The sequence below is a fragment of the Gopherus flavomarginatus genome, chromosome 12 (genome assembly GCF_025201925.1).
Source record: "Gopherus flavomarginatus isolate rGopFla2 chromosome 12, rGopFla2.mat.asm, whole genome shotgun sequence".
Lineage (NCBI taxonomy): Eukaryota > Metazoa > Chordata > Testudines > Testudinidae > Gopherus > Gopherus flavomarginatus.
The window spans coordinates 49,595,298-49,621,100 of record NC_066628.1 but is presented as its reverse complement, the minus strand read 5'-3'; the positions used below and the strand labels follow the sequence as shown (position 1 = coordinate 49,621,100).

Sequence of the window (25,803 nt, the reverse complement as noted above, 5' to 3'; positions counted from 1 at the left end):
ACCTTCCAGAGCTGGAGCTGCAGGCTGGGTAGTGGCGGGGAAGGGAGCCATGGTGCAGCTGGCTGGCTGGCAGGGCCCGGTTCGGTTCGGTTCCCCAGCTGGGGGATCTGTGAGCCTGGGGAATTGCTGTGTCCTTGCAAACTAGACCAGGCAGGTCCAGAGCAGCCTGCACCAAGCAACCGACCTCTGGCCTTTCCCAGCTCGGGGCTGTTAATATGTTACCAAAGCCATTGATAACAGCCAAATCCTCCCCACTTCCCATTTTCTGCCCTTCCCCCATGGGGCTGGGGGTGAGGTGGGATGTGTGGGTCACTGTGGGGCAGGCAATGCAGGGGCATGTGTCCACTAGCCTGGTTTGCTTGCCGGCCTGGAGGGTTTAGCTGGGTGCAGTTGGCTGGTTACTGAGTTGGATCTGGGCTTTCAGAAAGAGGGATTCAGAAATCTGTGGGGCCCTGGCTTCCAGTCCCTGCATGGTGGTTAGAGCAGGGCCCATGTGGGGCCTGGGTTGAGTCTGGTTTGCCTGGCTGGGGCCAGGGCTGGTTCAAGATTTCCAAGTGCACAGAAAACAAAGCAGCCCAGAGAAGAGAGCAGGGGTGAGCGCTAAGCAGAGAGAGAACAGGGGTGGGCAGCGGGGGCTGCTAAGTGACGCTGTGCGGTGTCGCACCATGTCCCCTCTGGAGGAGGGGCCTGAGCGTGGGATCTGTGACCGTCACCTGCGCACTTCTCAAACCTTTACAGTCTGACCCAGCGGGGCTGCACATGCTGAGTGAATACCAGCCCCTGCGCCCCCATGGCTCAGAACCATGAGAAACCCACCAACTCCCACTGCAGGGCTTGTGGTGCAGATTGTGGGGTTAGTTCCAACCTACCCCAGCCCCCGAGCACAACCATCCACTCTCCAAAAGGGACCCAGGGGGCCAGGCAGAGCCCTCGGGAGACGCTGGAAGGGCCTGAGCTCCTGCCAGAGCTGCTGGGGCTATAGGAATGGCTGTAGGGTGAGGGGGCTGCCCACTGTAAACCCAGGAGGCAGGGAAAGGAAAGCCAGAGGCTCAAATCGTGACCAAGCGGAAAGCAGCCCCCTGCCCGGCTCTGTGCCTTTCCTTTACAGACCAGATGCTGCTGCCCCGGACACCTCCCGGCAGGTCTCACTGCCGGTGGGGAGGGGGGGAAGACCTGCCCAGCCCCATTTCTGAGGGTGCCTTCAGCTCTTCTCTCAGCCTCTGCCCCCAGGGTTACTCAGTAACCTGGACACTGATCTTTGAGCAGATAACAGCACAATCAAGCCAGCAGCCAGGAGTGGGCAGTGAGCAGGAGCCTCCTTCCACCATGAGGCTGGGAGAATGATAGGACTGTGGGAGAGCCCTTGGGTGGGTGACAAGTGCCTTTGTAATGAGGCACGTGCAGACAAGTGTGCGCGCACTTGGCAGGCTGTGTGAGAGAGCAATGGTGAGTGTGCTGGGTAGTGTGTGCACAAGTGTGTGTGTGTGAGAGCACGTGCAAGGGGAGGGGGCAGGACGGAGCGTAGGCGGTGTGTGTGAGCAAGCGGCAGGCTGTGCACCAATGTGCGGGGGTGCAGTATGGACCTGCAGCGCCAGGGTGTATGTCTGTGTGGGGATGTCCGAAGTGCAGACTGCAACCCTTTCCCTGAAGCTGTCTATCAGGTGCTGTGCCCAGGGCCCCATCCGTCCATGCCCCTCCAGGCAGGGGCTGGGAGATTAACAGAGCAGCCTCGGCCCAGAGCTGGGCCGTGAGCTGAACCCCAGGCAGCCCCGGACCCCCAGGCCCAGCAGAGCCCCTCTTGGGCTCAAATAGCCCATTTCCTGCCTGGGCTCCTCTTATCTTGGTGCAGCAGCTATTGGCAGCGCGGTCGGACCCTGCATGCGCCAGGCTGACATCGCCTCTCACACCCACGCCCGGTGCCCTTCCTCTGCTAGGCCTGGCAGGTCTGCACCGGGAGCCAGGCTGCCCCTGAGCCAGAGGAGAAAGAGTCCGACAGGCTCTGCCTGGAAGCTGCTCCTGACCCAACGCCCAGTTGCCTGCCGAGAAGGGGTGGGCGCTCCATTGCCAGCAGGGGACACGTTGGCATTGTGCCCAGGAGGAATGGCTGCCCAGGGCTCTCGCTGCTGCTCCCTGCCCTGCGAGGGCTGCGTGCTATTGGCCGCAGTGCCCTGGTTAATGGCACTGTGGAACGGCCGCCCATGAGCCCCTTTGCCACCCTCCGGGCAGTGGGCTGGGAGACAGAAAAGCCTCTTGGGTCTCTCCTTGTGCGGCCCCAGGCCCAGCACGGGGCTCCTCCTTCTGGGCTCAGCTGATGGTTCCTGGCTCTGGCATTACAGGGAAGGGCCCACGGGCACATCTCAAACATGGAGCCGGTGGCAGTGGAGCCACTTCACCTAACTGATGTGCCCAAGCCCGAGCGCCGACTCCAGCACAAAGCCCCGGGGAGAGAACCCAGGTGTCCGGAGCCCCAGTGCCATGGGGTAAATACCTGACCACAGTCCCTCTTTCTGAAATGGGGGTTTGACTCCGGCTGCCCAGGGGGCTGACAAGCAGCTCCCCAGCCTCTTGGCCAGCTAACCTGTTGCCCTGTCCCGCCGCGGGGTGCCCCCGTCACAAGGAGGAAGAGCTTGCAGGCTCCCATGAGGCCTGACTGAGGAGCTCTACGTGCTAAATAATTCATGGAGCCACTGTTTGCTCAGGTTCCTGCTTCCTGCCTGGCCGGAAAATCACTGCAGAGGGAGAAAGACAATCTGGGCAGGAGAAACCTCACCTGACCTTGGTACGTCCTTTACCACCCTCCCTCCCCCAGCTGGCTGGCCCAATCGCCTGCCCCAGGGACACAACATTCAGCCAAGCAGCTGCACCCGCCTGGCACCTCTGGGGCTCCAGTTCAGAACGTGCATGAGAACCGGCAGGGGAATGAGTGTGGTAGGTCTCAGCCCCACTTCCCTGTTCATGCTTGTGACCCACACCTGTGCTCATCTCAGCCTGGCTAACAGTCTCCATTCTGCAGAGGGGCACAGCGGGGGAGCTGCAGGTCAGGAGTGAGGGGCATCAGCAGAGCTGTGGGGATGGGGAGCCCAGGGCAGGGATACCAGGGGGCTGTGGGGCAGGATTAAGGAGTGGCAGAGTGGGGGGTCGGTGGGTGCAGGGGAGGCCAGGGTTGAGGGGTGCAGAGTGGTGGTTGGGAATAAAGAGGAAAATTGGGGGAGGCTGGAGAGGTCCCTGCCTCCAAAAAAACAAAAAAAGAGGAAGCCAACCTGCATTGTCCAGGCTCCCTGGGAAGGGTTGGGACACCCCGTTTCCTTACAGCCCATGGCAGGATCCCACCCCTGCCACCTCACTCATCCACATTCCTCCTGCTGCAGGCCAGCCTCCTGTGGGGCGACCCGGGGAGCAGGGCAGGCGCCGGCTTCGTGGGAAGGGACGTGCTCAGCGGCACCACGACTTGGCCCACAGAAGGAACAAGTCGGGCCGTGGGGCCAGCGCTTCCTGCGAGGGAACAAGACGGAGAAGGCAGGAAGCTCGGTGGGGTTTCCAACCGGCCCCGGGAAATGAATTCCATTAGGGCAAAGCAGGAGCTGGGGAGGCTGCAGCTTGGCCCCTGGAACGGTGATTTCCCCTCAGCCCCTTGCTCCAGGCACTTGTGTCAGCAGGACGGACTCAGTCTGGCCCTCTGAGCTCCAGCCACCACCACGTGCAGCTGCGCCCCGACTGCTCTTCCCTCCTATTATACTGCGGGGGAGACATAAGCGAATTCCCCTCCTCCACCCAACTGGCCTGCAAGACGTCCCCATTCCCTCTCCCACTCCCCCCCCCATGCGCCCCCTCCCCTCCATTCCCCGTCTATCCAACCACAGCTCCCCTCGCCGAGCTGGACAGGGAGCAACGACTGCGCCACGTAGGAAAAACCAGCTTTATTCTGCACACACTGACCGAAAAAAGCCAAAAGTCACTGGGGGAGGCTGGTCCCTGTTCTCAGCGGCACTGGGGTGATCCAGGAACCCACTGCTGACACCAACATGGACTCGCTCCCACTGGACGCCGGGGCGAACGAGAGCAGAATCTGGACCTTTGCGTGTCGGAGACCAAAGATGGTAGAGGGCCTGGCTACGCGCACATGGTATAGGCCACGCCCACCCCATAAAATATATTTGCTTGTGGGATCAGTAAAAACCAAATGCTCTTACAGCCCCTGTGGGAAGGCCCTGAGCGCGCTGCTCTCAGAGGCTGGAGAAGAGGTCAAGGGTTGTTCACAGCGGGGAGGGGAACCAGGCTGTCAAGAACCCAGGACAGTCCTGGATCTCTGTCTTTCCCCACTCAGTCTCCTCCCCTTCGCCACACCACGGCCTGTTTCTTGCCTCTGATCTCACTCTGCGCCAGGAGATCACTTGCCCTCTCTGCAGCCAGTGGCATGGGAAGGGGATCAGTGCCATCATCCCCACTTGGCAGATGAGGAAAACTGAGGCACAGAAGGAGTCAGGGCAGGGGTGAGAGCTGTGGTGCTGCTGGTCTGCATTCTGACCCCAGCCCCACATGGCTCCACGCCTGTGGTGGAGCAGGGGAGGGATCCTGGGACAGCTGAAGCCAAGAGGAAGCCCTGGGAGACCACAGCAGGTCTCAAGAGCAGCTGGCTGGCAGCGCAGGATGGTCACAGGGTGGGAAGGGGACAGGACCCCAACCCCAGTTCTACTCCACCTGCACATCCACACAATTGGGCTGCCAGGTTTTGCTGCCCCTGCCCCCAAGCAAGACCATTGTCAGCTCCCCACACAGCACGCACCCAGTTGCAGCAGCTGCCCCAATAGCCACCACACATGTGCATGGGCACTTGCTGCCGTTCCATGGATCCTGCCGCTGGCCCCTCTCTGCAACCGGCTGGGGAGACCCCCAGTCTGAGCACTGCGGGGCTGGGGCAGGAGAACAGACAGCAGTTGCTGCTGAAGGTCAGCCTTTGCTGACAGTTCCCATACAGCAGTGCAGCAGATCCGTGAGCAAACACCTCTATGCCCCTCGCTCTCCAAACCCAGGACAGAGACGCCCAGGAGAAAGCACCATGAGGTCTCCCGTGTCAGCTGGGGGGCTGACTGAGAACACGTCTCAGAGCCGGGCGGCGACACAGCCAGAACCTGTGCTCTCCCGGCCAAGACGCGGTGGGAAAGATACCACATGGACTTTGCAACAGGAAGGAATGGACCCCAGGGCAGGGCCTGTGGAGGACACCAGTCCTAGGACTCAGCTTCTTCCATGCTGGGCTGAATGGGCATGGCTTGAGGGCAGGGAACGCCACGCAGCCCCTGGAGGGCCCCACATCCAGGGCAACAGTCGGGGAGATCTGTGTGGCTCTGTCCAAGGCAGGTCCCAGCCGAGACCTGCTCAGCTCTGCTCCCTGCAAGTGGAGGCTCCATCAGACAGGTGCTTGCCGGTCTCCCACATGAAGCTACGGCCTTCGACGCCTGCAGCCGCCCTCTGGCTGCAGCCACTTGTGGGTGGTTCTCCTGCATCTGGACACCGAGTGGCAGATTGTCCTGGGGCTTCAGGAGGGCACAGGGAGCGAAGTGAGGGAGCCAGCGGGCACAGTGGGCGCTGCAGCAAAGCTAATGTGACTCATGCAGCCGAGAGGCGATTCCCATGGGGACGAGGTGCCGGGCAGCACATGCTCACCACTGCCAGGAGGGACCTCGGGGGTTTACAGGAAAGGCCGTTCCCACGATCAGGACCCAACCTCAGCAGCTCCTGGAGCATCCCAGCCCACAGGCAGCCTGTGCAGTCCAGCATCCCCAGCAGGAGGATCAATAGCACAGAGGGGCTGAGGGCCAAGCCAGTGTTTAGCAGAGTTTCTGGGTCCTCTCTGGGGACGGCTAGGTGGGGAAGAAGCTGGATTCTCTCTCCTCTTCTGGGCATTGACCTGCCCTGCAGGAGGCTCTAGGATCAGTTCCCGTCGTTGGCCTTGGCTTGACTGTCCACGGGTGGGGAAGGAGACAGTTTCCCTCTTTGGAGGAAGGGGATCGCCGGTGTTTCTAGAGCAGCAGGAACCAGGGCGGGGATCTCTACCACCTGCTCTTGCTGTATGGAGAGGGAGCCTAAAGCAGAGAGACAGAGATCAGGACTCTGCAGCTAGGAGGCACAGCCGTCTCTTAGACCCGGAATTCCCCTGGACATGGCCAAGCTGGAGTCAGCAGGGGTTTGCCCACAGGCCTCTCACGTTGTCACACGCCCAAGTCTGGGCCTTGGTTGAAATAAAAAAACCGATTGTTCTGAGAATCTAGAAATGAGCCAGTTCCTGCCCGGGACAGGTCAGACCCCACCAGAAAGGCAGCAGTAAGAACCCCGCGATGCCAAGGAAACGGCTGGAGAATAGTGCGTTCTAGTCGCGCGAGGGCTTTGCGGTGTTTCGTCTGAAGGGTGGATTTCCTGGAGAGGCCTGGACACACAAACCTTCCGTTTGCTGCATTCAGAGAGCGGGGAACAGCCCACCTCTATCGGCAGGGACAGGCTAGGGTTAGAGCCAGGGCCTGGGAGCCAGGACTCCTGGGTTCTATTCCAGCCCTGCTACCACTTGCAGCGAGGAGGAGGGCAAGGCCTGTTGCCTCAGTTTCTGCATCAGAAACACCAGTCCTGACCCCCGGGAAATCTCATCCCCAGCTGTGGAAAGAGGGTTTTTATTCCCAGACCTGCCACTGAGGTACTAGACCTTTCGAATGAAGCACAATCGATTTCTGATCCCTGCAGCTCCCCAGGCCAGCTGGGAAGGCTGGAGTTAACAAGAGGACGCAAGGACAACGGGTCCTAGTAGCAATACAATCCCTTGGACTTACACACAGGAGGCGTTTCCACCAGGAGGTCTCCAAACACCTTCACAAAGCGGAGTATCTGTTTAATCCCTATTTAATAGGTAGGGAAACTGAGGCACAGAGCGTGACAGTCCCATAGGGAGACAGTAGCAGTAGAATCAAAGCTCCCCCCCCTCCCCGATTCCCAGCTCCCCCTGCTGTAACCACTCATCATGCTGCCTCAGTGGTAAAGCTGCACATTATCACAGACCTGGATGCCCTTGCCATCCTTCTGGGCTGTTGCATGCCAGCTCTGTGCCGCATAGGCATCCTCTGCACGTAGGGTAGAGTTGGCACTGCTGATTGCCTGGCTGTTGGCGGTGGCCCGGGGGAGAATGACGTCGTAGTTGCCTTCGGACTGGAAAGAGAACAAGTGAGGGCAGGGCTGAGAAGAGACATGGCTGGCACTTCGGAGTGGCCTACCTACCCCTCAGCTCTCTTGGGCTTGCCACCCAGCCCCATCCCAGCGTCCCTGCAGGGAGGGACTCTCCAGGCACCAACAGGCCATTCAAATCAGCTCTCACGCCTCCCTCATGTGCAATGGGGCCAGGGGTGCCCAGATAGAGCGCACCCGTGCAACCCGCCCTCAACCCAACCATGCCAGGCTGTGTCTGGCTGCACCCTAAGGTGACTGGAATCTGGAGCAGCTCACAGCAGGATGCTGGGGACCAGCCCCTTGCTCAGCTCACTCCCATAACACAACTGAGATCAGGCCCCACCATGCCAGGCGTTGCATACACCACGTGGGAGATGATCCCTGCCCAGACAGCGTCACAGGCTGAACAGGCCAGACAGGCAGAGGGCAAGAGGGGAAACCGAGGCCAAGAGGGAGGAGCGACTTGCCCAAGGCAGCTCAGCAGGCTAGCAGCAAAGCCAGGGATGGAACATACAACCCCCAGCGCCGTGCCTCACTCAGCCACAGCCTTGTGTCCTGGCCGGAGAGCGGGGCCTGTGCTGGGACATTATCCCGTCCTGCCCCCAGCAAGCGACCGCTTGCTGGCTGACGTGGGGAGAACACACACACTCCCGGTCTGACTTACGGGCCCTTTGTGCATCAGAGCCATCTCCGTGGGCTGGAATACGCTCGTCACCAGCTGCCCGTTGTATCCGCTATAAGGTGACACCGGTTTCTTGGCTGAAAAGAGAAAAAGCACCGGGCCGTGCTCAGAGGTGGATTCAGATTTATTGGGGCTCTGGGCACAAAGAATATTTGGGCCCCCTGCATGCCGGGGGCAGAAGTGCTGGGCCAGGGGGCCCATGCCCACCCACTTTAACATGGGCATAGTCGCCTTGGGCAGGCGCGGAGCAGTGGCAGCAGGGGAGCTGATCCAGTCTCTTCCCAGGGGGGCAGGGACACGGGTCAGGGGCTGTTCTCAGGCCCCCCAGCTCCCCTATCCAGCGCTCCCCATGTCAGCTTTTACCACTACCCAGCTCCAGCTTCTGGCCTGGCCAGGGGGTGGGGTCCTGGGGAAGAGGAGGAGCAGGGGACGGGGTCACAGCTCGGGCACCAGTGCAGCCTCCCCATTTCTACAAGGTTCTGGCACTCCTGGGGTCCCCAAAGTGGCCGGAGCTCCTGGACACAGGACCCATGGGCTCATGCATTAATTGGCCACTGGCCACGCTGAAAGGGAGTAGACAGACTTCTCTCCGGCGGGCAGGGACCTCCTGGCTGGACACCGGCACAGATGGCTGCGGTCTGACACACGCCCACTGAAATCAATGGGAGCTGGTCCCTGAGATCAGCAGCCTTTGGATTGGGCCCACGACAAGGGGCTTGATGAAGATGGAGCCGTGATGTGCTGTTTTTCATGCTGCCTTAAGAACCGGGCAGCCTTCCGGCGCTGCGCAGGCAGGTGGCAGCACTCGGGAGGCGACGTACAGACCGTTGAGTCACAGAATCACACAGACCTGGGGCTGGAAGGGCCCTTGGGAAATCAGCCAGTCCAGCCCCCGCGGCAGGCAAACCTAGACCACCCAGCCCAGGGCACCGGCTGGCTCAGGCCTGCTCCACACGCTGGCAGAGCCACGTCAGCTATAGTTACTCCAGTACAACCTCGGGTGGAGCCACACTTACGCAGCGCTCAAGGGGCCTTATGCTGGGATGTTTTAGGGTTATACGACGGGACTGCCTGCGCCAGCAGGAACTGGACTCGGGGACCCGTCTGCTCCCATGTTCCTATCCTATTCCCCAGCGTGCCCAGGAATAAGCTATCCTGGTACCAGCACCTGTGTCCCGCTCTGACTATGGCCCCTCTGGGAGGACTGTGCCGCTCTCCCAAGACCAGCGTCGTTAGCGGGGTCCAATGTGCGGGTGCAGACCAGCCCTCCAGAGCAGAAGGTGGCTGTGGAGCAAGGATCTGTTTATGGCACAGCACGAACAAGCAGGTTTTAATGAGCTAACTCACAAGAGGTCCTCCCCCCAGGGGCGAGCAGCTGGGGGCTGGAGGCAAGGCTTGTTTGGCCCCAGTCCCAGCAGCAATTCAGTCACACGCAGTCTTAGCCAATCGGGCACCGGTCCATGTTATTTAGGCGCGAGCAATGGTTTGTTATCGTAGGGTCACTTGGGAGCTCTGGCCTGCGCATGCTGGCTGGTTATGGGGTGGCTGCGCCTGCATGGCAAACACAAACGTGTTATTGTAGGGTGGCTTGTGAGCCCTCGGTTACACGTGCTGCTTTGTTCTTGTCTGGCTTCTCGATAGAGCCGTGGCACCGCACAGGTTTGTTATTGCAGGTCGTAGCAGGAGGTGGGAGGGGCAGGAGAACTAGCAGCTACACTTTCTCTTAGTGGAGGAAAAGCCCCTGAGGAGAGGTGTGCTCTTGGCAACACGCACAAGGAAGAAAACGGTTGGCCGCCCCCAGCTGTAAAGTCCCAGGCCAGCACACAGCCTGTGTGTGTTTCCAGAACGACAACAATTGAAGTCATTATTTCAGCCGGTCCAGATATCTGAGCAGATATCGGGCTGTTCCCTCACCAGATCCAAGCGTGTAGGTGGTCTCTGTCCAGGTCCTGCTGGATGGACCGTGTCACAACAAACCTTCCCACCAGGGCAGGCTGCCTGGCTGACAACTCCCTCCCAGGAGCCACACTCTGTGCTCCACAAACGGGTGTTTGTATCACTGTAGCAACCGGGGCCCCCGTCAGCATCAGGGCTCCACGGTGCTGGCTGCTGCCCCCACACAGGGCCCTGCCCCAGAGAGCTCAGCGCCTAACACACCATGACACTACCTGAGGGAAAGATGCAAGAGGGGGTGAGGTGGCCAGAGGGGAGCAGGGAGAGAGACGGGCAGTTGCCACGGCGCAGCCTGGAGCTGCTGAGTCATACAATTAGAGGACATAAACAAACAAGTTTGATCTCAGCCACCTCCCCAGGCACTGGCCTTGCCACCTTCAGCGGGGGTAACATCAGACACGTGGGTATAATGCCAGATATAAACCCCTTCCCGTGCACCGGGGCTGGTGGCCTCCAGTTCCCTGCCAAAGCCATGGTTCACAGCCCGCTCTGTCCACGTTATTGGCCAGCTCTGTCGTCAGCAGCAGCCTGAACTCCACCGGTCCCTGGCCCCCTCCCAAATATTTGACTGAATGGAGATAGGGGAGGGGGGGGTCTCTCGATGGAAGCCGCCCTGTGTCACAAAGGGCTCAATCCTGCACAGCGCTGAGCTCCCCAAGAGGTGCTATTCAGCTAGTTCCTGTGGAAGTCAGGCGGGCGGAGGCTGCTCAGGGCCATGCAGGGCTGGGCTCAGGGAACAGCTCACAGGCTGGTCCCCTGGCCCGAGGTTCAGCTCCCATAGGACGGTGCTGTTGGGCAGCTCCCAGAACACACGTCCGTGCGTATGAGCGTGTGTGCACACGAAGGATGGACCCCGAGTCAGCTGGAATTTGCCGTGACAGGGGAACCACCAGCACCACACCCCAGCACAAGTCCCATCTGCAGAGGGACGTACAATCACCCAGAGACACAGCTGCCTCTCCCACTCCAGTGCCTGCAGCCCCTTTACCCAGGGGCTCTCCTGCCTACCTGAGGAGGGTTCATCCATGGAGAAGGCCTTGTTCTCCACAAACATGCTCTGGGACTTCTGCTCCTTCAGGATGGTCTCATAGCCCACGCCCCTGGTCGGGTACATGTCGTTCTCGTAGGTCTGCTCTGGGCCTGGACGCGTCACATGGGAGACCTCAGGGATGATATAGAAGACGACAAAGACGCAGGCATTGGCCACCAGAGCAATGGCCAGCGTGGGGTCATCCCAGGCCGGGCCCCCCCTCTGTTGGTTCCCGTAGAGGTACATGATGATCCAGACCACCCAGATGGTCATAGACAGGGAGGTGGTGAGGAGGATGAAGATGATGTGCTTCCTCCAGTGCTTGTAGCAGCCACACAGGGCGGGCCAGGCGGCAGCGAAGGCTGCCAGCAGGAGGAACATGACGAAGATGAGCGCCATGACGAAGTCCTCGTTGGCCACATCGCAGGGGTCCTGGGAGGGGCCGTCGCTCCTCACCAGGGTGATGAGCAGCCACTCGGTGTTGATGATCACCTCAACCAGGGCCAGCAGCAGGGCCACGCCGAAGGTCACCCAGCCTTGCAGCCCATGGTTCCTCCTGGCCAGGAAGTTAAGGGTGATGGCATGGGCCACCAGGCAGGAGAAGCAGATCCCAAAGAGGACCCCGAAGAGGAAGCGCCGCGAGGTGCAGGTGGAGAAGTCTCGCTTGACGATGAAGTCGAAAGTCAGGCAGAAGAGGCCGAACGTGCCCAGAAGGAAGAATGCCTGAGTCCCCACCAGGCTCTTTTTCCTGGGGTCCTGCACGAAGGGCAGGCTGGCCACTAGTATGATGGTGAGCACGAAGCTGCTCACTGCCCCGAAGCTGGCCACTGCCTCCAGCACGATGCCCCAGGCCGCTGACAGGTCGCAGAGGTTGTAATACAGCAAGGGCAGGTCCGTGCCGCACCCAGACGGAGGTGGCTCCTGAGCTCGGCACACAGGGAGAAATCTCAGCGGGAGCCACACGGACATCAGCAGGAACCAGGGCGTGGCCATCCTGGGCTGTCACGAAGGCACCGGGCGGGTTCCCAAGGAGCCTGTAAAAATTGGACAGATCGAGAAACGAGGTTGGTAACCTGAGAAAACAATTCATCAGCCCTGGAGATCGGGACCCCGCAGGGGTGTGGGCCTGGGAGCCAGGCTGGAATCTCACCAGCTCACAGCTGGCTGCTCCAGCTGCTGACGCCTGCCCCGGGCTGCTGCTCAGCCTTTCACCATGGCCTGCTGCAAGTTTCCCAGGCTCTCGGGGGGTCGTCTCCCTCTACCTGCCAGCAGCACCTGGCTCTTCCAGCTACTGAGCCCCGGCCTCCTCACCTGCACACACTGCTTTCTCTAGCGTGTCCTGCAGGCCCAGGCCCCGAACCACCTGACTGCACCTTCGCCTCAAACTGCCTCGGCCCTTCCTGCCCAAAACATTAGCTCTTCTCTGCCACTCGCTCTGTTTTTGGCAGACTCCGTATCCTCGGGATTCACACACTCCCCCACCTCAATCCCCGCCTCCTGCCACCCCCCCTCACATTCCCAGCTCCACTCCACCCCGTCCCTGCAATGTCACCGCCGTACTCTTCAAAATCAAGAGCCGTGACTTTAATACAATTGGCTACTTTGCCGCCCTGCCCCTCCCGTCCTGTCCTGTCCCGTCCAGTCCCACTGGAAGTTCCAGCTAGCTGGGCTGCTACGGTGGCCGGTTTGCACCACCTAGTTAAGGCTCCTGGGTTTGCACCTTGCTCCTTCTCCATGTGACTTGGCAACTGTGGCCCCCTCCTAAGTTGGGTGACCAGCTATCCTGATTTTTTAGGGACAGTCCCGATTTTGGGGGTATTTTTCTTATATAGGCTCCTATTACCCCCCACCCTGTCCCGATTTTTCACACTTGCTGTCTGGTGCCCCTACTCCAAAGCTAAGTAGGGCTGGCCTAGGCCAGTGCCTGGCTAGGAGACAGTCAGTGGAGAACCCTGGTGCTAGGAGTGTGGAAGCACAGTTGTTTGGGTGAGATCGCTTGGGATCACTGAAGATCACACAGCCTGGATGTCCTGGCCAAATCCCAGGCTAGGGGACTGCATCCTTCCTAAATCCCTCGTGCCCCCCATCCAACTGGACGTGGCTTCGTGTCCTAAATGGGCTGAAGGGGCTGCGGTGTATTGCTAAATGGCTGCTCTGGCTCCTCCCCAGAGGTGGCTGTGAATGGATTCATTCTCGTCCGTACAGCTTTCCCTGTTATCGTTTGGAGTCCGCGGGGGACGTTGCTTTATCCTCTCCCAGAGGAGGAAAGTGAAACCTGCAGGGGCTGGGTGAATCCAAGGCCCCAAAGGGAGACCAGATTGCTCAGGAGGTCCTGGTCCCCAGGCTTGTGCTCTGACTGGTTTGCCGTCAGGACACAAGGGAAAGTACTGGGGAGTCGGACGGATCCATCCCTTCCCCAGGCAGCAGCTACAGAGCCTTTCCTATTAGGGAGGAACAGGAGCCGCACTTAACCCTTTACACCACAGGATGGAAAGATCCTCTCGCTGTCACTTGTCTCCTAGCAGGCCAAACCCAGGCCCGGGGTAAGTCATGGGCCTTGCCCCTGCTTAGGTCAATGTTTGCCCCACGTACGTCAGCCCGGCTTAGAATTTCCTACAGCTCGGATGCCCACACGCTCCAGGAGCTGGTTTGGCTCAGTCTATGCTGATGCCATTTTTCCGGAGACCTTTACAAGCAGCATGTTGTGTCCGGGGAGCGGGGAGAAAGGACAGAGCCTTGTGGGAGAAGGATCCGGCCTACAGAACGGGGCATGTGGTTACTAGTGGGCTCCACAGGGGCCTGTTTCAGACCCAGGTCTGGGCAGAAATCTTCCTGCTCCCACCTTGCACCCAGCCCACAGGGAGATTTTCTTACCCCTCTAGTACATTTCAGGCCCCTTCCTCCACCAGCTGGTTCCTCGTTCCACCCATCCCCATGCCTCTCTCCCCTGCTCTGTGAGGCTCTGCATGGACACCAAGTCAGAGCAGGTCACGTTTCCTTGTGCTTAGCCCAAACCAGCCACAGGCAAACGGCTCTTTGAGGTTTCACAGCCGAATCGAGCCACAGAACGTGTGCAGTGAAACAAGCCTGACCCAGGCTCTGCGAGCAGCCCCCCATCTCTGGTTCCAGGCACCTTGCTCTCACACAGGAGCCAGGCAGCATCTCAGTCTCCCCTCTGCTCCTTGGGGGGGCTGGCTGTGGCCACCGCATCCATCCTGGATTGCCTGCGTCTGGCCGTGGGGTGGAGTGTGTGTGTATATGACAGAGGAAGGATGGGGAGAAGAGAACCATGTCCCCTCCTCTCCCCATAAAACCTACTGGGACAGAACCAAGGCTTCCCTCCGCCCAGCACTTCCCTTTTCAGGGTGTGCCTGTGTCACTCCGTGTCTGATACAGCTGGGGAAACTGAGGGCCAAACAGGATAAGCCACTCACCCAAGTTACAGAGAACAGAACTCAGGAGTCCTGGCTCCCAGCCCCCCCTGCTCTCACCCACCAGCCCCCGCTCCCCTCCCAGGACCAGGAATAAGAGCTCAGGAGCCCAGAGCCCCAACCCCCCGCTCTAACCCACTAGCCCCCACTTTCCTCCCAGAGCTGGGGATAGAACCCAGGAGTCCTGTTTCTCAGCCTCCCCCCTTCTAACCTCCAAGCAACCCACTCTACTCCCAGAGCGGGGGATAGAACCCAGGGGTCCTGGCTCCCAGCCCCTACTCTCCTCCCTGAGCCGGGGATGGAACCCAGGAGTCCTGGCTCCCAGCCCCCCACTCTTCACCCAGAGCCGGGATGGAACCCAGGGGTCCTGGCTCCCAACCCCCACTCTCCTCCCAGAGCTGGGAATAGAACCCAGGAGTCCTGGCTCCCAGCCACTACTCTGCACCCAGAGCTGGGAATAGAACCCAGGAGTCCTGGCTCCCAGCCCCCACTCTCCTCCCTGAGCCGGGGATAGAACCCAGGAGTCCTAGCTCCCAGCCCCCACTCTCCTCCCTGAGCCGGGGATAGAACCCAGGAGTCCTGGCTCCCAACCCCCACTCTCCACCCTGAGCCGGGGATAGAACCCAGGAGTCCTGGCTCCCAGCCCCTATTCTCCTCCCAGAGCCGCCCCCCGTGCCCCAGCCCCCACACAAGGACCGTCCCAAGCTCGCCCAGGCGGCCCCTGCCCGAGGCACTGGGGAGGAGGCTGCTCGCTCCCAGGGGGGGGACTTGCCCCTTTGTTCGCAGCCGCCCCGCCAGCGCCCGGCAGCCGCGACCCGCTCGCCCCGGAGAACTCACGGCCGGAGATCCGGATCCGGGGTCCCCCGGGGGGTTAACGAGCCTCCGCTCCTGGGTACTCCGCACCCCACGGCGAGGGGCGCTTGGGGCCCCGGCTCCCGGGCTCCGGCTGGGGCGCGCTGGCTGCACAGCCCCGGAGCCTGCCAACTTCTGCCGCCCAGCGGCGCCGGGGGGCGGCCGGGCTCCTACCTGGGCGGTGATCGAGGCGTGCGCGGAGCCGGGATTGGCAGCCCGGCCCGACCCGGCCCCTCGGGGGAAGCGGCCCCGCGCGGCGCTCTCAGCCCGGGCTCCCCTTCTCCGGCCCGGGGGCTGCTCGCAGCTCGCCGGCTCCGCTCCGCTCCCGGAGCCCAAACTTCCCGGCGGGCCCGGCTGCAGCCAGCGCAAGCCCCGGGGGACGGGGCTTCTCCTGCCCGGAGACCGGGTCCGGGGGCTGCCTGCGCCCCTGCTGGGGGTGTTTCGGGATCGCCCCCACTCAGCGCCTCACGCTCCGGCCCTCGCCCCCCTCCCCGGCTTCCCCCGGGGCTTGGCCACGTCGCAGCTGATTAGCCCGGCCTGGGCCGGCCTTGCCCCCCACCCAAAGGGGTTTGTCTCGGGGGCAGGGGCGGGGGCAGAACCTGCGAGCGCCGCGTCCCAGCAGGTCCAAAGTTTCGGAGGATGTTCTGGACACACAGCAGCGGAATCCTGGGGGCGGGGGTTGGAAATCCGCAAGAGGGCAAATGGGGAACACGGGGGGACCCCTCCCCCCCCGCATGTGTCTAGCACCGCCACAGCTAGAGCCTGTTCCTGGGCCCTGCTCATCCGCCCAGGGCTGACACCCTGCATGACTTCTCTTCCAGACAGCCAGTGATGAGGGGGGAGAACAGGGCACACGGCCCCTGCATGGGGTGACAACACGGGACCCTGGCACAAGGGATGGGGGAATGCGGGGCACACAGAGACATTGGTGTGTGTGTGTGTGGGCCTGCTATGGGAGCAGGGGGAATGGGGGCACACACACACAACCCCTGGCACTGGGCAGTTAGGAGGAGTTGCAAGGAGTCCCTGTAATAGAAGGGTAGGGGAGAGACGTACACAGTGGGGGAATGCAGGGAGCCCCCAGTACAACGGTCCCAGGAGCTGTGGGTGCTGAGCTCTCCCTCCCCCCTGACAGATCCCAGGTGTACCGTGCTGGGCACCCACACCCAGAAAGCGTCAGCCTCCTGCATTGTCCTAGCCCCGCTCCTATGGTTCTCTCGCTTCACTCTGCAATCGGCCACCCTCATCCACAGGAAACTGCAAAAGGAAAGCAATGAACCTCCTCACTGCCCATCATTTGTATAGGGCCTACAAAAACCCTCCTTTGCTCCCCCTGCAGACTGCAGCAGATGTTTACTCTGGCTATCTGCAGGCCTGCGCTGACATGGCAGTGAGGAGGATACACGAATGACCCAGAGAGCTGCTGTGTAAACTTTCATCTGGGTTGGCAAAGGGGCTGTACAAAGTAGGTACATACAGCACTCATGGAATGCAGCTGACTCTGGGGTGGAGGGCAGCAGCTATATGACTGATGGACAGCATGTCACTGGGCGAGGGTCAAGGAAGGAAAATTTGGGGCAAAACACCAGTAAACACCCCTTGTCTTCCCTGCCATGACACCGAATTGCCAGCACCGGTGAAGTGCATGGCAGTCACTTGACGGACACCGGGCCGAGCGGAGCCCGTGGGACTGATGGTGTGTGTGTGTGTGTCACACCTCAGCCAAGCTCAGCGGTGCGACTGTGAGCTCCTGTGTCGTGGGGCAAATTTGATGGCGCCTGGGGGATGAACATGCCCTTCCCCTTCTGTCCTGCCCTGACAGACTCCGGCTGGCGTGGGGCGGTTCCATTGTGCAGCAGGCCCTGCATCCCTGCTGGGTTACCAGGGAAGCAGCTACCAGGCCGCTCCTCTAGTCAGCGGGTTCCCGAGGGCCTGGTTTGGCTCTGACCCCCGACTACTGTCTCTGGGGAGGGCTCTGGGTACACCACAGCAGCTAGGATACAGGGGCAGCGTCTGAGAAATCCCAGGGGCCCCATGGCTCCTGTTGGAAGGGGGTGGCCCCAGCCCTGCCCTCACCTACATGGGGAAGCAAGTGGAGCTGAGAGCAAAACTGAGGCCTCAGCATTTAGCCCGCCTGGCCGGTGCCCGCATTGCCCTGTGGGGTGGGGACGATGCAGCCGGGGCCTCAGAGGCGATTCACCCCTCCTGCTCAGCTTCTGGGGCACAAGAGGGCAGCTCAGTGGGGCTCCAGGAGGGTCTCAGTCCCGCAGGAGTCTCCTGCTTCCCCCTTAAAGACCTCTAAGGGAAGAGGGACCAGCCAGCAGCTGGGAGCAGGGGAGGCCACCTGGGGAGATGCAGGTTCCCCAGCATCAATAAACTACTCAGCCCCCATGTTTGCACTCCTGCCCTGGAGGTGCTGACCCCCAGGGCCACGGCTTCCACATCCCTGCCAGCCTGGGTCCTGGTGACTCTGCCATCTTAGTGCCCTTTGCTCTGCCCCCTCCCCATGTACACCCTGTCCACGGAGCCACCATGCTGGTCTGGCATGTGGGGGAGCGTGGGATTCCCATAGGAGGCGGCGGGAGGGATGTGCCAGGGTGTCCTGGGAATGGGGTGGGCTGGGGGGGGCACTAGGTACTAAGCAGGACATGCTTGGCTAATATGCAGACAAAGCCCTCAGAACCGAGGCATAATGAGCGCAACAATAGAGGAGCTAACGGGGAAGTGGGGGGAATAGAAAGGAAATAATGTCAAATCCCCCATTAGCTCAGACGTCACCCACATACTCACGTGGCGACGCACAGGAGCAAGTCTCCCCGCACTGGGCTTCCAGCCCCCAGCTCAGGGTTTCGAGGTTCCCTTGCTGTAGAGGGGCAAAGGAGGCCGGATAACCAGTGCAGATCTGAGTGTGGACACGTGTCTGGTGGGTCCGTGGCAGTAGGAAGCGTTCACCACATCATTTGTTTGAATGCAAATAGTGAGGGGCTGAGGGGCTCAGGGATTGGGAACAGGCTGAAAGGCCTTTCACGTTCAGCTAAGGGCACTCGCCTCTCGGTTGTTCCCAACTGGGGACTGTTGGGTGCAATGAGCTGTTGGGTTCTGGGCCCAGTTCCATATCACAGATAAACTACAGCCCAGCTGGTACTGATTGGTGAGAGCCAGAGCTAAGGGGTGAATGGAGGCTGCACTCCTCTCTCACCCACACAGGCTGAACGCTGGCAGGGGGTAGCGTGTGGGGAAAGCTCGGCCTGTGGCTGCTCAGGGACATCACATGCCTGAGAATCAGGCGCCTTCCCCCCGCACCAAATTATTCAAGTCGAAAAGCAGGGTAATTGAAAAAGTTCACATCTTCGTGTAACATGTTTGTAAAGTATGGGCGACGTCCTCACTCACTTGGAGGATAACAGCCTACTGCTGCTACGCATTAATGGAATTACCCCGATGGGTCAGACGGTAGTAGACTCTGTGCTTCCCGGTGGCAAATCCCAGGTTCACACCCTGCTGATGATCCCAGATGGGGAGTGTCAAAGCTGCCATGTGAATGGGAACACCCCCGGCTCTCAGATACTCGGGAGGGACTAATGTGTGCATTGAGTAGCGGCAGCTGGGATCCTAGCCAGCTATGCATGCAGCCTTCACTTGCTGGGCTGTGAGGGAAGAGGCCCAAGAGACCCGGGGTAGAGCCCTTTGCTACTGTCACAGGAGGCTGGAGGCTCCTGGGAGCTGGGAAATGCTTGTGTGGAAAATGTCACCTGACTGTGGAGAGCCTTTGGCAGGGCGCAGGTATAATTAGAAAAGCTGGCAGCTCTCTGCAGCGAGAGGCCAATCCAGGAAGAGCCCCTGGAGTGGGAAGAAAAGCCCGTTGTTGAAGAAAAGAGAGAGGTTTTCGAAGCCAGTACTGCTCTGCCCTGCGGTTAGCTGGGTCAGCGGTGCCTGCTCAACCTTGGGGGAAGGGAGAGGGAAGCCAGAGCCAGATCCGACGGCAGCAGAACCCAAACAACCTGAGCACTCCCAGTCCCAGGCGGATGAGCCCCTGAGGAACCGGTGGCAGGTGGGGCGGGTGGGGCCAGGGAAGTGCAGGGAGTTAAGGCTCAGCCGTGGGAGGCTGCACGGTCAGATGGCCACTGCAGCACAGGATGTGGTAAACCATCACTGCTGCTATTTTGGGAGAGTGAGGCACGAGGGTGAAGGATTCAGCTGAAATTTCAACCCTACTAAGGCAGTTTCTGCTTCCCCTCCGGGGTTAGAAAGTGGACAGACGGATGGACACACACAAACACACACACACTCCCCTCCCCTCCCCTGTAATCCCTTTAAGTTGAAACTGTTTGGCCAAGCAGAAAGTTGTGCTCAGTTCCCCTTGAAATCCCTTAATCTCCTGTGCTGTATCAGATTTCAAAATATGACTTGCTCTCCCGTGGTGCGCTTTGCTTTGGTTTGCTTTTAAACAGGGCTTGAAATGCCTTTGCCTCCCCCAGCTGCCAGGACTCCGGGCACCGACTGGCAAACTGGAATCCAGCTATGCCCCCATGAAGACCATCTAGGAATTCATCTGCGTCCCCAGGTACAGCAGAGTAGGACGAGTGGTGAGAGCAGAAGGAGAACTGGGCTTGATTCCCAGCAGCGCTAGATGCTCTATAGGACTTTGGGGAAGGCCTCTCTCAGCCTCAGTTTCCCTATCTGTAAATGGGGGTATTCTCCCCTACTTCACTGGGGAAGAGGGGCTGGGAGGATCAGTCCATTCATGAATGCAGAGTGCTCAGACACTAGAGGATGGGAGCAGGGCATGGAGATGCCAATCAACAGATAAAGCAAATCAAGCCGTTATGCCAGCGGCTGTGAGCATCAGCAGAGATGGGCATTGCCAACAGCCCTGCCCGTCCCCAGCTCAGCCACTCATGGTGTCGGGGGCTTTGCTCTTGGTGCAGGGCAAGTCCAGGCCAGATGTGGGTGAGGAGGTGAACGGGCAAGGGGGTGAAGAATCCAGGAGTGTGGCCCCCACAATAGTTGGAGCCCACAGGGCCTGAACGTGTCACTGCCCAGCACAGGGTAGGGCTGGATTTGGGGAATGGCAGAACCTGCCTCTGAACAGGGACCCCTGAGTCATGTGGGGAGGCTGGTGGGACAGTCCCCATGGGGCTGTTTGTGTGCAGATTGGGGAGGCTGGGGCAGAAGGGAAGACTGAGAGGGTTTGTAGGGGGGGAGACGGAGGGAGTCCATCCGTCCCGCCACATAACCTTGCTGGGGTCCCACATGTCCAGTCCTGGCCTAGGGAGCCAGCCCAGGGGTGGCGGGCGGCTGGGTATCTGCATCTCCTCCCCCAGATTGAACTCCCTCCCCCCGGGCTAGGCACCGGGATGCTGCCCCCGTGGCCCCATGCTGCCCTTGGCGCTGAATGAGACTTTCGCCCCATCTGGCGGCTGCTGCCACCCCAGAAGGGTTTTGTCCTTGACTAACAACAACAAACAGCACTATCTGGGCCGGCTTCCCTCTCCTGCCGGCCGTAAGTACTGACCCATCACCACGGCCCCGGCTAGCGCCACACATGGCTTCCTGAGGGCTGTTTCCTTCCGCAGCCCAGAGCCTGGGTTTATTTTGCCAGAGGCTGACTCAGCCCTCCACCTGACACTTGGCCTGCAGGCACCGGTGCCCCCCGGCCTGTAAATTCTGTTCAGGGCCGTGCGTGGTGGCACTCCAGCTCCGCTTGCCAGCCAGGGCGAACAGATGGCTCTTGAGCACCGAGTCAAGCTGTGCACCGAGGGATCGACCTGCAGCCACAGTCTAACAGCTCCTACCCACCGGCCAGAGGTCCAGCCATCCATGGTGCCACTGCTCAGAGACCGTGTCTAGGCTCCTCCAGGCCTTCCCCCTGCTGCTTTCACAGGGGAGGCTTCACACCCCATCTCTGGCCATTCACAACCTTCCTAACATGCAGGCCACCATTTGTATAGGTCCTGCAGAAACTGTCACCTGATTCCCCCTGCTGAGCCCAGCCATCTGCTGGTTGGTGCTAGGTGACTAGATGTCCCAATTTTATAGGGACAGTCCCAATTTTTGGGTCTTTTTCTTATATAGGCTCCTATTACCCCCTACCTCGTCCCGATTTTTCACACTTGCTGTATCACCAGCAACTATAATACACGAAGAGATGCAAAGAAATTGGAGCTATTGCCTAGCACCATGGGCTTTGGTTGCGGAGAGCGACTGGCTGCAGGATCAGGCTCTACTAAGGGAAGATTTTCCTTTCACTCTGCTAAGAAGGAGAGAGAAAAGATTCACCCGGCTAAATCAAGATTGGTTGCTGGATTTCTTTGCAGGCTAAACTTTCCTCTCTAGTCATGCTGGTTTCGGTTTGTATCTAGCATAGAAAATCAGCTGCATATTCAGGCTTCCTGGATCTTATCAGCTTGTGTCACCACTCCATTGTTATTAGAACAATTCCTTTGCTTGTTTTAAGCAAGCAGAAAGACTCACCTTCAGGAGAAGGTTATAACACTTTACTTTGGAGGATGAGTGGCCCATTGCTTACATTGTGGATTCGTGGGCACATTCCTGTCTCAGCTGGGCCTGTCCAGAAATCAGCCCCTCGGTAGAAACTCACAAGCTTTGCAGATTTTCATTTTCCTCTTGCAAAAACAAAACACAGTTGCTAAAAGAAAGGGGCTGTTGGTGCAGGAGGGAGAGGGGGGAGTTTTTCACCACAGGGTGAACTGGGTAAAATTCAGAGTTATTAGTGTGCTATAGGAGCATCCAACCGAGAGCCAGGCCCCACTGCACAGGCATGGAAGGAGAACCAGCCCTTGCGCCAAAGAGCTTACAGTCTAAACACACCAAAGGGTAAAAAAACAGCGAAAAAGAGACATGGCCAAGGTCATCCAGCAGGGGAGTGGCAGAGTCGGAAGCAGACCCCAGGTCTCATGAGCACCAGGTCAGGGCCCGAGCCAGTGCTCTTGCTGCTTCCTCTCGGGGAAGTGCCCCCCACTTATCCCCCCCACACTACAGCACCCCATAGCAGGCGCCCCAGACTCTCCATTGCCAGTTGTAGCTTGTTGGCTTATCGCTGTAGCAGCTGTATTCATAAAGATGCACCCGCCCCGCCCTTCACCAGCACCTCGACCTGCACACATGACCCCCCCGGCCTGCCCAGGCCTGGTGCAGCACAGAACTGGACACAGTGCTAGTAAATTCTCTGGAAATGTTTATGAGGTGCAGTTACTTTGAGCAGGCAGCGGGCAGGCACCTCCTCCCAGCATTTAATAGCGAGCTAATCTCTTCACAAATGTCCCTCAAATGCCAAAATTAATGGGCCGATCACCTGCCAAATATCACTGGTTCAGTCCAGGGCATTCCCCCTGCCAGTGATATGAGCGTGAACAAGGGACAGTGCAAAGCAGCATCACACCGTCGGCTTCAGCTCAGTGTCTCACCCAGGGGTGCCAGCATCAGGGCAAAAGCCAAAGCCCCCGTACCCAGACTGGATTGATGTGCCATGAGCAGCCGGTGAGGGGATCCTGGCAGCCGTTTATGCCAAGGCCCTGTGCTACCCAATCGGAGAGTGCCAGCTGGACATGGCGACGGAGCCAGGGCCCACGGCCGATGGGCCTAGCTACAGTGGGCTGATTGCTAGGAACCCAGCCGAGAAGCAGACAAGTGTCCTCAGCACGTGGTACGGCCACACACCCGCACCCACCCACCCTCTGGAGACAGAACTCCCTGTCTGACCCTAGAGCAAGGCTGAGTTTGAGGCACATTGTTGGGGGCAGCTTTGCCTGACATCCGGCTGTGCTCCACCTGCCCTGGGGGATAGGAAGGATGTGGGTCCGCAGTGCAGAGTGGGAAGGTTGCTGGGTCAGATGCTGCTGTCACCGGTGCAAATCCGGACAGGAGCATTGCCAGCTTTTTTGGTGCCCTAGGCGGTGGAAGGTCCTGCCCCCGAAATACCACCGACGACTGGGGCAGCCAAATATCTGGCCGCTGTGGTCACCGCCTCCCAAATGTTAGCGCCCTAGGTGACCGCCTAGGTCGCCTAATGGGTTGCGCCGGCCCTGAATCTGGAGCAGCCCCTCTGAAGTCAGTGTGTGGGCTGAGAAGCCCTTGTCTCCGGTGGGTGCACAGCCAACCCCTGCCTCTGGTAGCCTCCTGAGGGCCAGGGCAGCCTGAGAGGTGAGCAGATGGCACACAAAGCCTTGGATGGAGACTATGGACCTGTTACGCCGAAGGCTGTGAGGCTGAGCGGAGCCTGCCCAGGACTGGTTAGGCGGGTCAGCAGGTTCCCTCTGCCCCGGGCACTCCATGCTGCAGATGCCCAGGGGCTTTGATTAAAGCAGGCATTGCCTTGTGCGTCTGGGTTTCGCCCATGTCTGGCCCCGTGGGGTGTGGCGGCTCACGGCAGCCCTGTGTGCAAGCGGGACTCCCAGGGTGCCGAGCCGCATGGTTGATGCAGACTTAGCGTTGGAAGCACGGTCTGGCTTTGGGAATTACTCGGTGGGATTACGCTAAGGATCTTAAAGACGACTTAGGATAGGAAAGTGGGGCAGGCAATCCTGGTGCGCTGCATGGCTGAGCGAGCCCACGGTGCGGGGCGGGCGGGGGGGGGCAGGTGAGCTGCTCCGTACAGACCAAAACGCAGCCGTTCCCGATTCCCTCCTGCCCAGTCACAGCCCAGAGGGACCAGGGCAAGACTCCTTCAGCTACGCATCCCCTGCCAAAGGCCAGCCGGGCTCAGCTCTGAGACAGGAGCCCTGCAGTGGCACCAAGGAACAGTGCCCCGCTCCCACACTTACTCCAGCGTAACCCCCCCGCTGGCAGGAGACGAGGGTCTAGTGCGTCGAGCCAGCTCCAGGCCTCAGTCCCCTGCAGCTGTGAAACAGGACTAACCACACGGGCCCTGGCACCCAGCGATGTGTGAGGAAAGACACAGTAAAGACTGTCAGGTGCCCAGATACCACGGTGATGGGAGCCTAAAAATACTTACAATAGGTGCATCCACGATGTTCCTCTGGCTTCATGCTGGCACAGCAGAGACCGGGTCTGGGCTAGCATCCACCTCTGGATTAAATATACAGGAGGAAAAAAATCAAAGCAATAATCACACGCGGCATGTACAGAATTCCATCCATGCGGATCAATGCCCTTCACAACAGCCAGCTCCCTGCTGCAGGGAAGGCGTCTATCCCCCTTTCACAGAAGGGGAAACTGAGGCACAGAGCAGCAAGGGAGGATTACAGCTCTTGGGACAGGGCCTGTCTAGGTCCAAACCTGAAGCACGCTGTCTTTGCAGCCCCACCTGTCACGGACACAAGGAGGATGATTAGGGAGCAGCTTTCTGTCTCCAAGCCCATTAGGACCCGGCATCTCATCAGCTCGGCTTTAGGAACAGAGGAAATGAGGCCCAGAGAGAGGATGGGAGTTGCCCATGGTCACCCAGGAGAGCCGGGCTAGTCCCCAGGTCTCTCAACCCGCAGCCCAGCACCTGACCCACTGGGCCACGGTGTCTCAAAGGGCAACATCAGGCTCCACACGGAGCAGATGGAGCAGCCGGTGCTGCACTCCTGTCCCAGGAATTCAGCCGGCTCCATCCCCGCTAGTGAAACCAGAGCCCAGCCTGGCTTTGGGAGGCAGAGAGAGGCAGGGGCAGCTCCAGCCCAGGCCGTTTGGGATTCAGGGGGCCCCAGCTTGGGCCTGGAATGACTGAGCAGCGCTGGCCCTGTGGTACTCGTGGGCTCACGAGGCGATGGCTGGCAGCTTGGCAGAGGCTGGCTCGGCTTTGCCGGGCAGCCAAGTGCTCCCCGCAGCCATCCCATAACCAAGGTGACATCTGGAGTCGCAGAGATGGCACAGTGCCAGGCCTGGGCTGGAGGGGCACATGCCACTTGAAGCCTTAATGAAACGCCGGCAGGAGTGCTGGCACCTCCTGTCCGCACCTTGGCAGCTGCTGGTTGCAGAGTGCTGGGGGGCGGGGGGCAGCGAGGGCTGCAGCTGGGTGTGCAGATAAATATAGATACACCCCCCGCTCCCCCTCACCTTCCCCCTCCCTGTAACACACCCCATCCCTCCTGCTCCTCCTCCATCCCACTGCAATGCTACAGGCCTCCCTCTTCCCAGGGTGAGGAGCCTTTGAAAAAAGCCCTTTTCCCATAAAAAAGCAGATTCCTGCCTTTGTGCGGGGGCTGCCAAGCCAGCCGCTGCTAAATATACTGCAAGCGCCCTCCCTGCTGAGACAAACCAGCAGGAAAGACAAGGCCCTTTGTAAGGGCTGCAGGGCCGGGCTGGGCCCAAGGGCATCTCCTCCAGGAGGTGAGTGGTGGGGAGTTATGGTGGCAGGGCCGGATCCTCAAGCTCAGTGCACGGGGTGCTGAGCTCTTCTGAAAATCAGGCCCTGTGGGTGGATCCAGGGCACCTGGGCTCCCTCCTGCCTCTGCCCCAGACTCACCACGGGGCAAGTGGGTCGCCAGCTTGTGCCCACCACTCATTCATATGTGGAAAGTGCTTGGTGAGCCTCCTTCGGAAGGTGCCAGGGAAGCCAACAGGGCAGTTACTCAGCGTGGGGAACCTGCCCCAGCCCGCCGGCCATTGGCCCAGCTGCCAAGCCCCGCTGAGGAATGACTGATAAAGGCACCTGATGGTTCAATCCCAAACTATGCCCA

The 25,803-nt window shown here is 60.0% G+C and overlaps 1 protein-coding gene across 3 annotated transcripts; it reads right to left on the bottom strand.

The window, feature by feature from the left end:
- Positions 1 to 3,897: 3,897 nt before the first annotated feature.
- GPRC5C (G protein-coupled receptor class C group 5 member C) lies at positions 3,898 to 24,563 on the bottom strand. Of its 3 annotated transcripts, none has more exons than XM_050919136.1 (5): positions 15,143 to 15,275; positions 10,853 to 11,908; positions 7,874 to 7,968; positions 7,045 to 7,191; positions 3,898 to 6,083 (listed from the first exon to the last, which is right to left on the bottom strand). In XM_050919136.1, exons 2-5 carry the CDS (start codon positions 11,865 to 11,867, stop codon positions 6,051 to 6,053), a joined length of 1,290 nt encoding a protein of 429 aa, XP_050775093.1. In that variant the 5' UTR covers positions 11,868 to 11,908; positions 15,143 to 15,275; the 3' UTR covers positions 3,898 to 6,050. The 3 variants fall into 3 exon arrangements, with proteins under 3 accessions (XP_050775093.1, XP_050775092.1, XP_050775090.1); XM_050919135.1 differs by lacking the exons at positions 3,898 to 6,083; positions 15,143 to 15,275 and adding exons at positions 6,093 to 6,229; positions 24,132 to 24,563; XM_050919133.1 differs by lacking the exon at positions 3,898 to 6,083 and adding an exon at positions 6,094 to 6,229.
- Between the last annotated feature and the right edge of the window lie 1,240 nt (positions 24,564 to 25,803).

What these genes read in the sequence shown, in the direction of transcription:
- GPRC5C (XM_050919135.1), bottom strand. Translation starts at nt 11,867, where the DNA reads ATGGCCACGCCCTGGTTCCTGCTGATGTCCGTGTGGCTCCCGCTGAGA. An exon ending in CATGGATGAACCCTCCTCAG is followed by an intron (nt 7,969 to 10,852) that starts GTAGGCAGGAGA and finishes TTCTCTTTTCAG; the next exon opens with CCAAGAAACCGGTGTCACCT. An exon ending in CTCTGATGCACAAAGGGCCC is followed by an intron (nt 7,192 to 7,873) that starts GTAAGTCAGACC and finishes TTCTCTTTCCAG; the next exon opens with TCCGAAGGCAACTACGACGT.